Source organism: Ovis canadensis, chromosome 17 (genome assembly GCF_042477335.2).
Source record: "Ovis canadensis isolate MfBH-ARS-UI-01 breed Bighorn chromosome 17, ARS-UI_OviCan_v2, whole genome shotgun sequence".
Classification (NCBI taxonomy): Eukaryota; Metazoa; Chordata; class Mammalia; order Artiodactyla; family Bovidae; genus Ovis; species Ovis canadensis.
The window spans coordinates 79,762,094-79,776,311 of NC_091261.1; the positions used below are offsets into that span (position 1 = coordinate 79,762,094).

General features: G+C 55.2%; 1 protein-coding gene across 1 annotated transcript; it reads right to left on the reverse strand.

Annotated features, from left to right (window-relative positions):
* Window positions 1-3,806: 3,806 nt before the first annotated feature.
* LOC138422396 (SEC14-like protein 3) lies at window positions 3,807-13,457 on the reverse strand. Its single transcript, XM_069557255.1, has 12 exons — window positions 13,249-13,457; window positions 12,302-12,377; window positions 11,992-12,035; window positions 11,826-11,885; window positions 10,425-10,613; window positions 9,463-9,558; window positions 8,531-8,591; window positions 7,293-7,376; window positions 6,360-6,466; window positions 5,828-5,967; window positions 5,556-5,725; window positions 3,807-4,693 (listed from the first exon to the last, which is right to left on the reverse strand). Exons 1-12 carry the CDS (start codon window positions 13,300-13,302, stop codon window positions 4,572-4,574), a joined length of 1,203 nt encoding a protein of 400 aa, XP_069413356.1. The 5' UTR covers window positions 13,303-13,457; the 3' UTR covers window positions 3,807-4,571.
* Between the last annotated feature and the right edge of the window lie 761 nt (window positions 13,458-14,218).

Consider the following 14,218-nt stretch of genomic DNA (forward strand, 5'->3'; position numbering starts at 1 on the left):
CCAGAGCACCTGGCACAGAATGGGCCGTTGCCCCTCCTGGTTCTGCTCTGAATGCTGCAGGGTAGGGCTGCTGGATATAACAAATGAAGTAACAGGATGCGCCATTAAATTTGTTTAAACAACAAATAAGGCTTTAGTACAAGTATGTCCCTAATATGGTATGGAATGTATATGCACTGAAAAGTGCTTCCTTGTTTATCTGAAATTCAAATTTAACGAGGCATCCTCTACTCATCTGCAACTCTGCTCCGGGGTGGCGGGCATCCATGGAGCTGGAACACCTCCCCCAAGCACCCCAGCCCTCTAGAGGTAGGAAACAGTCTCCAGCTGCCTCTTTCCGGGACAGAGGACAGTTCTTTGTGACTGGACTAACTTGTGTTATCCCATTTGATAGGAAACAGGCAAGAGAGGTCAACAGGACTGGAGGTGGCAGATGCTGGGTGTAATAGGAAATTGATTTCATGGGGCCTGAGAGGATAAGGCAGACCCCAGATGAGGTTGGGGGAGATGTCTTTTCCCACCCGGGGGGCCTGGTGGCCTTTGACCTGGGGCTCGCTGGAACTTAGGTCCCCCAGGGGCCGCTTCATGCAATGCTCAGGACCACCACAAGGAGGCAGCACCTCCCAATCCGCCCACCTTGGCTGGTTCAAACCACTTTCAAGATTACTGAGAAGCAAACATGTTATTGAATCGCCCCAGTAGGCCTGATTCCATGCTAAGTGTTTCCTGTGATGTGGCTTATTTACTCTTTACAACCACATTGTTCTCGGGTCTCTATTTCCTGGAGTGGGAGTCCCTTGAACCCCCCATCTCCCCCATCCCCCTTTCCTACTGCCTTCCAGCCCATGATTCTCTGCAGACTCAGAGGCAGAGCTGACTCACAGGCTGTGTGACCTTGGGCAAGTTACCTAACCTCTCTGAGTCTTGGTTCTCTCACTGTACAATACTCCTTAACGACCCTCTGAAGCTGCTGAGAGGGATACAGGAGAAATGGCTTGCAAATTCGGCCAGAGTGGGTCTCACAGAGGGGGCTATTTAATCAGTATTATGACTACAGCAAGACACATCCGCTTCCAGGACGCACACAGTTGGTGACTGTGCCATCAGATGAGTAATTTAGAGAGCAAGTATGCCAATTGCACGGTTCAGGAACTCCAGTCGTAAGAACTTATTCAGAGGAAATAATTGGATGGTGATTCGAAGATGTGCCTCTGAGGGTGATCGTCGTGGTTTTATTTTTATACGAGAAAGTCTTGGGAACTCCTTAAAGGCCCAGTGAGTAAAGGAGCACTCTTCCAATCTGATCCTGCTTGTTACTGAGTCTCCCCAAGTCCTTTCTGTGTCCTGGTATCTCCTATGACTCCTGGAAGTCCCCGGGATCCAGTCTGAACATCCCAGCCCAGATTTCAGAGCCTCCCCGCTGAGGCAGTCTCATCTCTCACCGTGATACACCCTGCACCTCTGTCCTTGCCTTCGCCTGACCCCTCCAGTCTCAGCCTTTGCTCAGGTCATGCCGCCTGCTGGGAATGCCCTCCCCACCCCCACTTCCCTCTGTTCTCAGCCTTCAAGATCCATCTCTAATGGCACCTGCTCCTTGAACCCTCCCTGTCACCTCCCCTCCTCACCATCATGCAGCTCCCTCTCCTTGGACAAGAATCATCCAATGTCACCCACGGAGAACACAGCTGGGGTGCTTACTACATGCTGGGCGCTGTGTTATGGAGACTCTGTCGTGGCCTTTTCGGTACCTGGTGCCACCGTTATCATCCTACAGATGAGAGAGTGAAGTCCACGTGCGGTGAGCCTTCCGTCAGCAGTTAACTCTCACTAAATCCCACGTGAGTGAGGAGGCTTCAGAGCCTTTTCTAACAGGAGGCGTTGCAGGCAGGTGGATGGGGGGGCCTGGGGTGGGGGAACGTGCACGCGCTCAGCCTGGTCCAGCTCGGCGGGGCCCTGGGCTCCCGTGTGGGCTCCAGATGAGGCTTGTTCCTTCCTCAGCCTCCTCTGGGCCAATTTAAGGAGGCTAGGGAGGGGCACAATGTCTCTTCTCATTATGGCTGCCCCCAGGAGGCTTCTGCAGGTCGCTCAGGTCCTGCTTCTCCGCAAAGTTTGGGTCCCCCCCTTCACACCCAAGGCCTCCGTCTTCCTGCTGCTATGCTGCTCGCTGAAATGGGGGTGCCCACTGGCCAAGGCTAAGCAGGGTCTCTTTCTCTCCCCATTTCACCTCCTGGTCACTCAGAACAAAGCGCCTGGTCCCGGAGTGAGACTGGGCACCCGGAAGCTGGGAGCTGGAGGGCTCCTGCCCGTTGACTGGCTGTGGGCTTGCCATGGCTGGGCATCGGCGGATGCTGAGGGGCACCTTTTGGCTCTTGGCTGCAGCCCTAGCCTAGGCTCTCTGTGCTACCCCTGCCCCCCCCCGTCCTGGTAGCAAGTCCCCGCCTCTGTCCACAGTGGGGTCTGTGAAGTGTGGTCGAGGAGCTGGGACAGATGCAGATAACCTGACAACACAGCAGCCTCGGCCCCAAGGGTGGAAAGGGCCACCCCTTCTTCCTCGGCACCCCTGCTGCCGCCTAGGGTGAGCAAGGGTGAGACCCGATGCTGAGCCTTCCTCCCCCACCACATCCGTGCCCCACCTGCAGACACTGCCACCATCTTCCAAGAGCAGGGATCCATCCGCCTCTTCTCTGCCTACCTCCCCATCCCTTATTTGTAGGGTGGCCAGATAAAATATAGGACACCCAGTTAAATTTTAGTTTCAGATAAATAGCATGTCCCAAGTATTGCTTTTTTTCTTCTTCTAAATCTGACAACCCTTTCTTCTCTTCCTCCTTCCTATCCACCCCTCTCCCAGCCCCCTGCTCAGAGAGTCGGCGGTCTTGTCCTGTTCTGGCAAGTTGCTGCAGCAACGGGAATTAGTGGTGGAAGGGTGGGAGGCAGCAGGTGGGAGGAGGGAGGCTTTGGTTCCAGTCCTATTTCTGCCACCCATGGGCTGAAGAAAACGAGGCCAGTGCTGTTTTTGATCTATAAAATGTATCCCTAAGTGCAGATGGAAAATACCGGCTGCTGCTGCATGTGAGCTTGAATGGTCTCGGACTCAGGCCTCTTCTGCCCGTGGCGGGGCTCACCCCAGCAGGCTGGGCTCTCAGCTCATTCCCAAGGAACCTCAAGTCCTTCGGTCCCCACCCACCCATGTTCTCTGTGGAACTCCTCTCCTCCTGTCAAGAGATGTATCAGGACCTGGGGCTCAAGCCAGCAGCTCCATGTCCCCGGAGCAGAAAGCTCCTGGAGCCGTGATGTCTCCCCATGTCACCCAGGCTCATGGTGGGTGGCAAGAGGCCACGCTTCTCAGTGGTCATGGATGCTGGGCTCTGAAGCACAAGCCCTGCCTGCTCTGCTGTGAGTTTCCTTGGATGACCTGCTTGATCAGCATCGGGGGTTTCCATTGTTCCAACTGCTCAATGGGCATAATCCTCTTCTGCCCACAAACTGGGATTGGAGAGGGTGACATCCAAGACGTTTCCACTGGACAATCTAAGATATTCCTTCTTCTCTGTAAAAGTAGAGTCTTAGGGGGTGGTATTATGGAGCAATTAAGAGCAATGTCTTTGGAGTTAAAAAAAAAAAAACAAAGACCTGGGTCTTGGATGCTGTGTGGTGTCAGGAGAAAGACTTCCCCTCTCTGAGCCTTTGTTTCCTTATGCACATGTGGCTGTGATATGTAACCCCAGGGCAGGCGTGAGCGTGAAGTGAGCTAAACTCATAGAGCACTTGGCACCATCTATGGTACATCGAGAGAACTCACTGAATGACAGCTGTGATTTTTTTTTTTTAATTGTCAGGAAGCAGCTAGAGCCAGATGTGACTTCCTTTGCTTTTAGGGAAGTGCTTGAAACATAAGCTGTGAGTTCCAAGGGGAGGTGGTAAGGGTGGGAGTGAGGGGTTGGGAAAGCTGTGTGTTTTGAGTCAGACAAACCCTTCTATAGACAGCTCCTAACTACCCCAGGGGGCAGCCACTGCCAGAAATCTGGGGGCTGGGTCACGTGAGGCTCAGGAGAGACCATCCCTGCCACAGCCCCTGTCCGAGGTGCTGAAATCTCCCCTTGTAGACTTCTTTTTATCTTGCACACCCATTTGCTCCCTACCTCCATTCAACTTCACATTAGTTGAGCATTTGCTTATATAAGAGGTAGAAGTAAAAAGAATTTAGATACATCTCTGACCCAAGTTGCTGATAACTCATGGGGAAGAAATTCAAGCATATGAATGCCTCAGGAGAAGTGAGGACAAAGGCCGGGAGATTCCTTTTTCTGTTTCTTGGGTTGCAGGGACATCCACCTCTTGTTCTTGCCCTTGCTTCTTCCTCTTCCGCAGCCTCAGCATCTTCCAAAGTGGTGCCTCCCCTACTTTTCCTGATCTGATCACAGCGCCTGAGTTTTCCCCAAGGCAGCCCTTTCTCTTCTGACTAGTGTCAGAGTCAAGAGGACTACTGAACAATGTTTGGAGGGAGGTGGGGAGAAGTATACAGAGACAGAAAGCAAAGGGTCAGGGTCTCTGGGAAATGAGGGAGCTGCCTAGACAGGGGTGAGCTCTTTGTTGTATTTCTGCATGCCCTCATCCGGGAGCAGCACCTCCACTGTGAAGCTGACCTTCTTGGCATGGACAAAGCTATAGGTGTTGTCAAAGCGCAGGACATCTGGGGGGACAGATGGAAAAACGGGTAGTTGGGCCTAACTCCATACTCCCTGCACCCTGCCCCAGCCATGGGGGAGAAGAGGTTGTGTTCTCACCTGTTGTGTTTGCTAAGTGGGCCAAACTCCCCCCACTCTTCCTCTCTCCCTCATGGGAACTACCCCTCCTGAGCAGGGCCTGTAAACAGACCCTGACCTCCCCCTGGCACATGCCCAGCCTGGCTTTAGTTGCACCAACTGGCAGCGAGAACAATGGCCACTGCATCCCGTTGTCTCCACACCTGGACACTCACATGGTGGGGTGTCCTCGGGGGGCAGTTGGGAATGTCAGAGGCCTCCCAGCCCCCGAGGATGAAGCTGGGTGCTGGGCTAGGCCAGCACACACCTCCTGCCTCCCCTACTTACAAACCTCCTTACAAGCACCCTGAGAGGTAGGAGTCGTCCTCTGCTTCACAGGTGAGCAAACCAAGCCTCCAGGTTGGTAACACTTTCAGGATTTTTGCCCAGGGTTATGCTGCCACCACCAGGCTGAGCTAGAACCCTGGCGCCACATGCAGCTGTGTGGCTCTGAAGCTGACTTGCCTCTCAGAGCCCCGGTTTCCTCCTGGGGAAAGCCATCTCCCCTGCTGTCCCTTGCCTGTGACCTGCGACGCTCTCAACCCCTTCAAGGCCTGTGTGGCTCCCTGCACACCGCACGTGCACTGGAGCGTGGGCCGCATGGGTAACTGTGGATGAATGGCACTGACCTAGGCTGTATATCCCTGGCGGGGGCGGGGGGGCGGGCACTGCCTCTCCATTACTTTCTCTAAACCGCGGGACAGGTGGCTCCATCCTGCCAGAGCTGGGGCCCACTCAGGGCGGACTCACAGACGCCGGCTTCCGTGCAGGTGAGGCTCCCGTCCTCCGGCACCATGTGGGCGTTGTAGCGCTGGCTGGCCAGCACTTCCGTCATCTCTGCGGCCCGCTGCCGCTCCCCCATCTTGGTCTTCAGGAAAACCCCGAAGCCGATGTCCCCTCCGTCCGACGCAAACTGCCACCTGTGTTGGGGGGAGGGGAAGGAGCACGGGCTGCTGCCGAGTCTGAGAGACCCCCGAGGGGCGAGGGTCCAGCTGGGGTGTGGGTGGTGGCCTGAGCCTTACCTGAGAACACAGCCTGGGAACAGGATCTCATACTCCACCTGGTGCGAGGAGCCGCGGCTGATCTGCGCTGAGTGCTCGTACTGAGTCTTCACCTGATCCCGCACGTACATGGACTTGGGGATCTCCCCACCATAGTTGATCTGCCGACACAGAGCAGGATGGGCTTGCTCCCCGCTCCCAGCCATTGCATCTTTCAGGCTGTGTCTCCCGCCCAAGACGTTTCCCCATCTTCCGGAAGTATTCTGCTCATCCTGTCCTCCACCACCCCACAGCGGGAAGCCTTCTGTGCCCCACCAGCCTCAGTCAGGGCCTCTTCCAGGAATTTCTCTCCCAGCTCATCCCTCTGGGTCAAAATACACCCCTTTCTCATTTGCCTGAACAGCTGCTGAGAGCTCTGTTGGGGCAGGGCTGGGACTAGCTCAATACCTGGCTCACAGGTGTCTCTCCATAGACACTTGTGGAATGAATGAGTGGATGAGAAAGGAACCCAGCTCGACTCCTCTACCCTCCCCTGTTCTGGGGCTCTTCATACCTTGGTTAAACACTTGGGGTTCCCATCTGGGTCGGTCAGGGTCCCCCCAAACTGGGCAGGCAGTTGCTCAGGACTGATGAGTTTTAGCAATCCTTCCTTCCAGTTGCCTGTGGGCAGAGGGGTTGAAGGGTGACTGTTGAACATGGAGGGGTCCCGTCAGCGCCCCCTATTCCTACCAGGAGGGCCTGCGCTTGGCAGGTGGGGGAAGCCCTACAGGAGCTGGGCTGCCAGGGCTGATTCCCCAGCCTTTCGGGCCTTGGGCTGTAGAAGTGTCTTCCGGCATTGTGTTATTATGGAAACATGTTTTCCCTGGCTGATCGGTTTGCCCATATTTGATGGTCTCCCAGTGATGAGCAGTCAAGATTAATGTTGTCTAATTGCCTTAAGGAGACTTTAAATCCCAGTGAGGTCAAGGACCATGTCGGGGGCCAGGCAGTGTGCAAATGGTCCACACAAGTCAGACCTCTGGCTGGAAGGGGGGCAGCCTGGGGTCTTTGGAAGGACCTCCCCGTCTTGCTGCTTCCTCATCACAATAATAAAACCCATTACTCTTCTTCACGCCCCGTGCAAAGCTCTGTGTTCTGGATTCTCAGGTGTCACATGGCCCCACCCCTATAACCAATCCAAGTTATCCCCCCTACATGGCCATAGAAGGTTAATATAAAGAAACTGAGGCCCGTAGCCCAGGGGTTGACGAGCAACCAAATTGAAACTGATAAGGAGGAAGATGTGGAGGCCTTAGTTGCCAAAAAGGTATGGCAGGGAGTAAGACGGAGGCAACTGGATAGACTCCATGGTGCAAGGCCCACTACACCTTTGAAAAGGAGGAGCCTCTGACTCCAGGTGATGTGTGGACCTCCGGATGGGGGTGATGGAGCAACTTTCTCCAAAGTTCATGAATAGAGTTCAGGGGATGGAGCTGGAACGACTTACTTCCCAACACTACAATTTTCCTGCGCGTGTCCTCACTCAAGAAGGGCTTCATGAGGTTGTATCCCACAGGGAACAGTTTGGTGGCTGGAGAGATATAAGCAAGTATAATGGGGAAAAAATAATTCCATCGGGCCACTCTCTCCAGAGCCAACAGCGTGGAGGAACCATGAGTTACGTTGGCAAGTTTCAATGCCCTGCACCTGACAAGCCATCCAACCAAGCCAACAAGCAGCCAACAACCCACCATCCAACCACCCAATGTATCAAACAGCCAGCAGACCAGCCAACAACCAATCAATTCTCACCAACCCATCAACCAGCCTACCAATCAACTAGCCACCCTACCAAATAATCAAACCCCACCAAACCAATTGACATGTCAGTCGATCAGAAAACCAATCAGTCAGTTAAACAACCAGCTAACTGCCCAACCAACTGCCTTTTCCAGTCAGTCAATCATTCAAATAACCAACCAGCCAACCATCCAAACAACCAGCAGTCAACAATCCACAATCCAGCCAAACCAACTAACCAGTCTGCCAACTAGACACTCACCCTCATAGGCAACCAAAATGCTAACTAGTCACTCAATCAGTCTACCAAACTAACAACTATCCAACCAGCCAATCAGATATGCAATCAACCACCAGGCAGTCAACTAGTCAGCTAACCAACTGGCCAGCTAAACAGACAACAAACTGAGCAATGAATCACCCAGTCCAGTCAACCATCAGCATACAACCATCTTTCCATCAATCCGCCCACCCAAATAAAAACTATCCAAATACTGTTGAGTTCCCACCTGGCCCCAAGCCTGTGAGGGATAAAATAGAAGTGAAGAATCGAAGCCTTTGCCTTCAAGGAGTAGACAACTCAAGGAAAGCAGGATGGATGCATAAGCTAACTGGAGGCTCAGAAGGCAGTAGGCAGGAAAGGCCAGACTGGGCTGCACCGGCTGCCAACGGCAGAGGCAGTTTGAGGAGGGAGAGATAGACGTGGGTAGGAGAGGTGAGGGGGGATTCCTGGACAAGCTGGGGTTGGAGCTGCCTTTTCTCGCAGGAAAACCAGCCGTAGAATTTACCGTTTATGGAGCACTTACTCTGTTCTCGGCACCCTGAGCGATTTGCATGCAGCCAAGCAACCAACCTGCCTCTGCTTCCGGGAAAGGAGGTACTATTACTGTCCCAGAGTTCAGACAGGGGACTGGAGGCAGAGGAGAGCAGCCACCTGCCACACACCTTTCACAATGAGCATGAGCTTCAGGGTCTCCGGGTAATTCTCTTCAAGGAGGCTGAAGAACTGTGGAACAAAGAAAGACCCCGTCAGAGCCCGTACCTCCTCTTCACCTACCCCCGTCCCTTTGCAACCTCCCCTTGGAGGTTTCAGAAAGCTGTGGAGGGATTCCCTTCTTTCCATCACTTCCATGGTCCCTGGAGGAAACCTCTCCACAGACTATTGCGACCACACTCTCGTAACACTTACATAATATTAACCGTCTTTGGAGTAAATCTATGGCAACAGTAGTACAGTGATAATGGTGGCCACTGTTTGCGGCATGTTCACCACTGGGGCTCACGGGTGGCACAGTGGAAAAGAATTCACCTGCCAGTGCAGCAGAGGCAGGAGACGCAGGCTCGATCCCTGCAGTCGGGGCGGTCCCCTGGAGTAGGAAATGGCAACCCATTCCAGCATTCCCATCTGGAGAGCCCCAAGGACTGAGGAGCCTAGCGGGCTACAGTCCATGGGGTCACAGAGAGCCAGTCACGATGGAGCGAGCGAGAAGGCACGCTCGTTTGCCAAGCGCGATGTGTGCAGTTTATGTATCAACCCACAGAAGTGTGGCTATGTCCCTTTGGAGTGCAGACAATCAGTGCCCCCGTTTTGTAGGTGAGGACGATGGAGCATGGAGGGATAGAGTGACTTGGCCGTGTTACAGAGCAGAGGTGACAGGCAGGGGACGGTTTGTTGGAAGCTGGCCCTGCGGCGTCAGTACGTGCTGTTCCCGAGGCCTGGTCTGTGCAGTCTTCAGGAAGCACACTGATGGGGCCTGGGCTGCAGTGGTGGAAAGGCCACCGCTGGCCACTAGATCCCGGTTCTTAGCGAGCAGCCAGGTCACTGCTGGGCAAGCTGGTGGTTAAAGCAAGCAGGGGCGCCCGGGGCCTTTGCTCACCTCCTGGTACACTTCCACCAGGGGTTTCCAGAAGTGCTTCAGCCCCAGCCCCTCGCAGTCGAAAATCATCACGATGGTCTCAATCTTCCTCCCCAGCTGCAAGGACAAGAGCAAGGATCAGGGTGCAGGCTCAGAACTTGGGAGACGGTGCCTCAGCTCGTGACCCCCCAGGGCTCCTCCCAGCTCCCTGCTCTGTCCCAGAGGAATGAGCAAACAAAACAGTGACTGCATTTACCATCCGTCCATCCACGGTCCATCACCCGTTCATCATCCATCCTCCATCTGCCTGTCCACCCATCCATTAATTGACCCACCTATTCACACCCATCCTTCCCTTCATACGGCTGTTCATTTATCCACTCATCCCTCCGTTTGTCCAGCTAATATTTATTAAACACCTCTTTTGAGCCAGGCACTGAGAGTATGGCACATAGCTCAATAATCCGGAGTTCTTATCTTTAGAGTTCACAGTCTGGTTGGGGAGACTGACCAGCAACCGGGTCACCACAGTCCCGAGCTGAGAGCCGCAACTGGAGGCACAGAAGGTGTGGGGACGCGCGTTAACCCAGTGGGGGCCTCAGAGATGGGGACAGTCTGAGCCTTGAAAGATGGATAGGGCAGAGCCAGTGGAGGCGTTGGGGGGGAACGTGTGTGCACTGGGGGTCAGATTATCCCAACAGAAGGAGCAGCAAGGGCAAAGACTCAGAGGGAATCGTAGTAGCTGGCATTGCTGAGAGGCCCCAGGTGCCAGCCACATGCTCACGCTCTCTAACTTCATCTCTGCAACCGTTATTATCGTGTCAGTTTTGGAGGTGAGAAGACAGGCTCAGAGAGGGGTCAGGTGACTTTCCTAGGCAGCACAGCCGGGACGTGTCGGAGCTGGTGTGTGAGCCCAGGGCCCTCTGACCGTGACGCTGAGGGCGCAGGTGTGTTCCTGGGGCTGCGGGCCCGGGCAGCCTCACCCGCTGGGTCTGCAGGGCACACTCGTGCAGGATGCGCTCACAGTCCCTCATCTTGGTCTTGAGCAGGTCCTGCTTGGTGACCGAGAAGAGCAGGCCCTTGGGGTCCAGCGGCCCGATGATGTCGTACCACACGGGGCAGCCATCTCGGTCATAGCCACACAGGCCTCCAGGCATGTACTTCTGGATCACCTGCGTGAGGACGGACACATGGAACTGGGCAGTGTGCAACCTCCCAGAGACGGCCTTGGGCTTCCCTGGTGGAAAAGAATCCGCCTGCAATGCAGGAGACCCTGGTTCGGTCCCTGGACTGGGAAGATCCTCTGGAGGAGGGCATGGCTAAACCACTCCAGTACTCTTGCCTGGAGAATCCCATGGACAGAGGAGCCTGGTGGGGTCGCAAAGAGCTGGACACGAGTGAGCCACCAAGCCCAGAGATCGCCGCCCCCACCCCAGCCCCCTCGCCAAACTAGGCTGCCCTGGGTGGTCTGAGCCTATACACACCGTGGTACAAGCACCTTCCCTTCCCTGGAGGGCTGCCCTACTGTCCAGGTGAGAAAGCTGAGGGGCTTGCAGGGAGTCCCTTGCTCACAGCAGATAGACGGCAAAGGCAGGGCTTAGCCGGGCCTGCCGGAGGCCTCTGGGCTCCTGAGTTCTGCCCGCAAAGTCTCCCGTGCCCCTTTCCATGGAGAGGGGTTGGGTTTAGTGATGAAACCATGGATACTGAAGGTGAACAGGCCTGCTTCAAAAACCAGACGCGGCTGCTTCCCTGCTGAGCACCCTTGAACAAGTGACACCACCTCTCTGAGCCCCATCCCCCCTCCTGCTGGGGAAAGTCCCCAAGATCACACTGGCATAGCAGCCTGCCTGACTCAGAGCTTGTGCCCTGCAAATGAAACCAGGACTGTGGTTTAGCTAAGGCACCACGGTGGGTCTGTTCTTCCCGACTCCTCAGTGGGCGAAGTTTCTTTCCCACCTAGACAGGATGCTTTGAGCAAGGCTCCAGCGGGTAAGGGCTCAGAGCCACGAGCTAACTGTGCTGCTGAAGAGCCTGTGTTTGGAGGCTTGAGCTCAAATCCCAGCTCCACCTAGGGGCTCTGGGACTTTGGGTGGCTGCTTAACCACTGCTGGGCCTCAGGGTCCTCATGTGTACAATGGGCACATCTGTATCCACCTCAGGCGTTTGTGAGGATTAAACGAGTTCATGCAGGTAAAGTCTTAACTCAAGCTTGGCTCTTAATAGGAAATAGTCATAATTATTACAGGAGAGTTGGCTGCAGTTTCCCGGGGGTTCCACAGGCCTCTCAGGCTTGCTGCCCTCTACTCACGGTCCCCAGTGATGCTGAGGCTGTTGGGTGATATGTCTGTCAAAAGCTGGGGGTGTGTGGGGCGCTGTTGGCTCACCTCGGGGGGCTGCCATTCAAGGATGTGGTCAATGTCCATGGTCTTCCGGAACTCCATGTACTGAAAGGGAAATGAGTGGTAAGGAGGGGATGGAGGTAGAGGCTGGAGGCGGGAATTGCCCCCAAAAAACACCCTCACCAAATTTTCTGGGGGGGATACATCTCACCTTGCGGAGCATGGCCTCTGATTTCTGCAGGTCGAAATTCCGAGCTGTGGGAAGATGGAAGGAAGGGGTGAGGTGTGAAACAGACTGCCTTGCAGTCATCTTGTCCTGGTCCTGGGCAGGAGGTGAGGCTATGAGGGGCTCCAGGGGCCTTAGAGGGGACCTTCCTTTCCTGTCCCCTCCCCTCTCCAGGACCTGAATGTGAAGCAAGATGATGTGGTCGGATCCTGCGAGCCATGGGTTCTTCTGGAGCATTTGGTACCAGGTCCCTCTTGCTGCCCCTTGCCCTGACCTCCCCCATGCCCACCCTCACCTCGGAGCCAGCGCAGAAGGAAATAGTCATCCGGGTCGGGCAGGGCGGGCAACACGTCCTGGACATTTTCTCGGAACTGGGAAGAGAGACGGTGGTTGAAGAGGTGTTCACACTGAGCCTTGAGCTCAGACTCAGTGATACTTTTTTTTTTTTTTTCCAGTTTCTTTCCTTCTCTTCCAGTGCAGTCTGGCCTGTGGTTACGGAAGGTGGGTGGGCGGAGGGATGGGGAGGTGAATGGAAGGTTAGATGGGTGAGTAAATAGAAGAAAGGATGGGTGGATGGACGGACGGATAGGACAAAATGAAGAGGACACCAATGAATGGAGAGATGGGGGCGTGAATGGACGGAGGAGGAGAGATTGTTGGGCGGGGCGGGGTGGGAGGAGGAATGAAGGAAAAGATGGCTGGGTGGGTTGGTGGGTAGCTGGGTGGGTTGGTGGGTAGCTGGGTTGAGGGGTGAATATTCTTTGTTCTTTTCATTCGTTAGCCCCCCAAAGCCTCTTTTTTTCCATCCCATTTTCCGTGAAAACATGGCTGGTAATTATGCATCCTTTTCCCCATTGACCGTGGGGATGACATACACACTCTGCCCTGACTCTCAGCTCCTACAGACAGGTAAGAGCTTTCAGGGTCCCGGGGAGTGAAACAGAACAGAGTCCAAGGGCAGAGCCTCAGCATCTTTGGCTCCTACCTACGGGGAGGTGGGGAGGGGGCAGGTCAGATAAAGTTCTCCAGGTCTGGCACCTGCCCTACCGTCTGCAAGCGGTGCTGTTCCCCCCCGCCGCTGCCCTGGACAGGATGGACGTCACAGGGCACCGTAGGACCTGACCCTGGGTGAGGTGACCGCCAAGAGACAGTGTTGAGGACGTGCTGAGCCCAGCACAGGGGGAGGGTTCCGGCCCCCGTGCTCCCTCAGCCCCTCGGCCCTTGCCCCTTGCCTCAGCTCACCTTGGCCAGGGTCTCTGCCTGCTTGGGACTCAGGTCTCCCACTCGGCCGCTCATGGTGCTGGGTGAGGCTGCAGGGACGGGGGCCACTGCAGTCAGAGGTCGAGCCTGCTCCGTGGCCCTGACCAAGCCAGGTCTTTTGCCCCAGCTCCTGGGCGTGGCTCCAGGGCGCCTCCTCCTTGGCTAACCGTCGGATTGCAAATTACATAATTGGGATTAACTGAGGTCCCATGTTTGGCTCTGGACGATTCTGGGGGGTGGGTGGGGAGTAGGTGGGGAAAGCAGGGTGTGTCAGAGGTCCCCTGCCAGGGACAGGAGGCTGGGAGGGAATGAGGCTGGCCTCCCAAGGTGTGGGTGTCCAGCTTGAGTGCCTGTCGAACCCCCTCAGTGCTCCCAGGCCTCCAGGGGAACTTCAGGGGGAAAGAGTACTAATCCGGGTGCTGCTTCGCAGGTGGCAAATACTAACAAATCAATGGGTGTGCTCCCTGCAAGTGCCGTCCTCTCCAACCCTCTCACTGATGAAGAAACCCTGCACCTACAGTCTGGCTAGGATCACCCTCACCCAGCCCTGCTGGCTGGCAGTCTCGTAAATATGTCAGTCATTCTTTCGGGGTGGGAGGCTCGTGGCTTTTTGCAACAAGTGTCCATATTCAAGAGGAGGCAGGCTGGGTAGAAAAAATGGAACTCAAAAGGTGTCCTTGCTAAAGGCTTGTTTTTCTACGGGGCGGGTTACTGCTCTTCCTGTCTTTCAAATTCTCTCCTGCGGTGCCCGTCCTGCGCCTTCAGCCCTGCTGACCTCCCTTCTCATGGCAGAGGTCACGAGGACACAGGAGGCCTTGTCCATGATCCCACATCCCCTGGGTCCTAAGGGGGAGGAGGGGCATGCTGATGCCCGGGAGGCGGTATCGGTGTTCCGCAGGATTTTAAACATCTGATCAGTGAGGGGTGCCCCACCACTCTGCCAGGTGATGAA

Excerpts from the sequence above, each read along its gene's own strand:
- LOC138422396 (XM_069557255.1), bottom strand. The coding sequence starts at position 13,302 with ATGAGCGGCCGAGTGGGAGACCTGAGTCCCAAGCAGGCAGAGACCCTG. Across the intron at positions 11,886-11,991 it reads CAGAGGCCATGCTCCGCAAG|TACATGGAGTTCCGGAAGAC; the intron begins GTGAGATGTATC and ends TTTCCCTTTCAG. Across the intron at positions 10,614-11,825 it reads TTGAATGGCAGCCCCCCGAG|GTGATCCAGAAGTACATGCC; the intron begins GTGAGCCAACAG and ends GTCCTCACGCAG.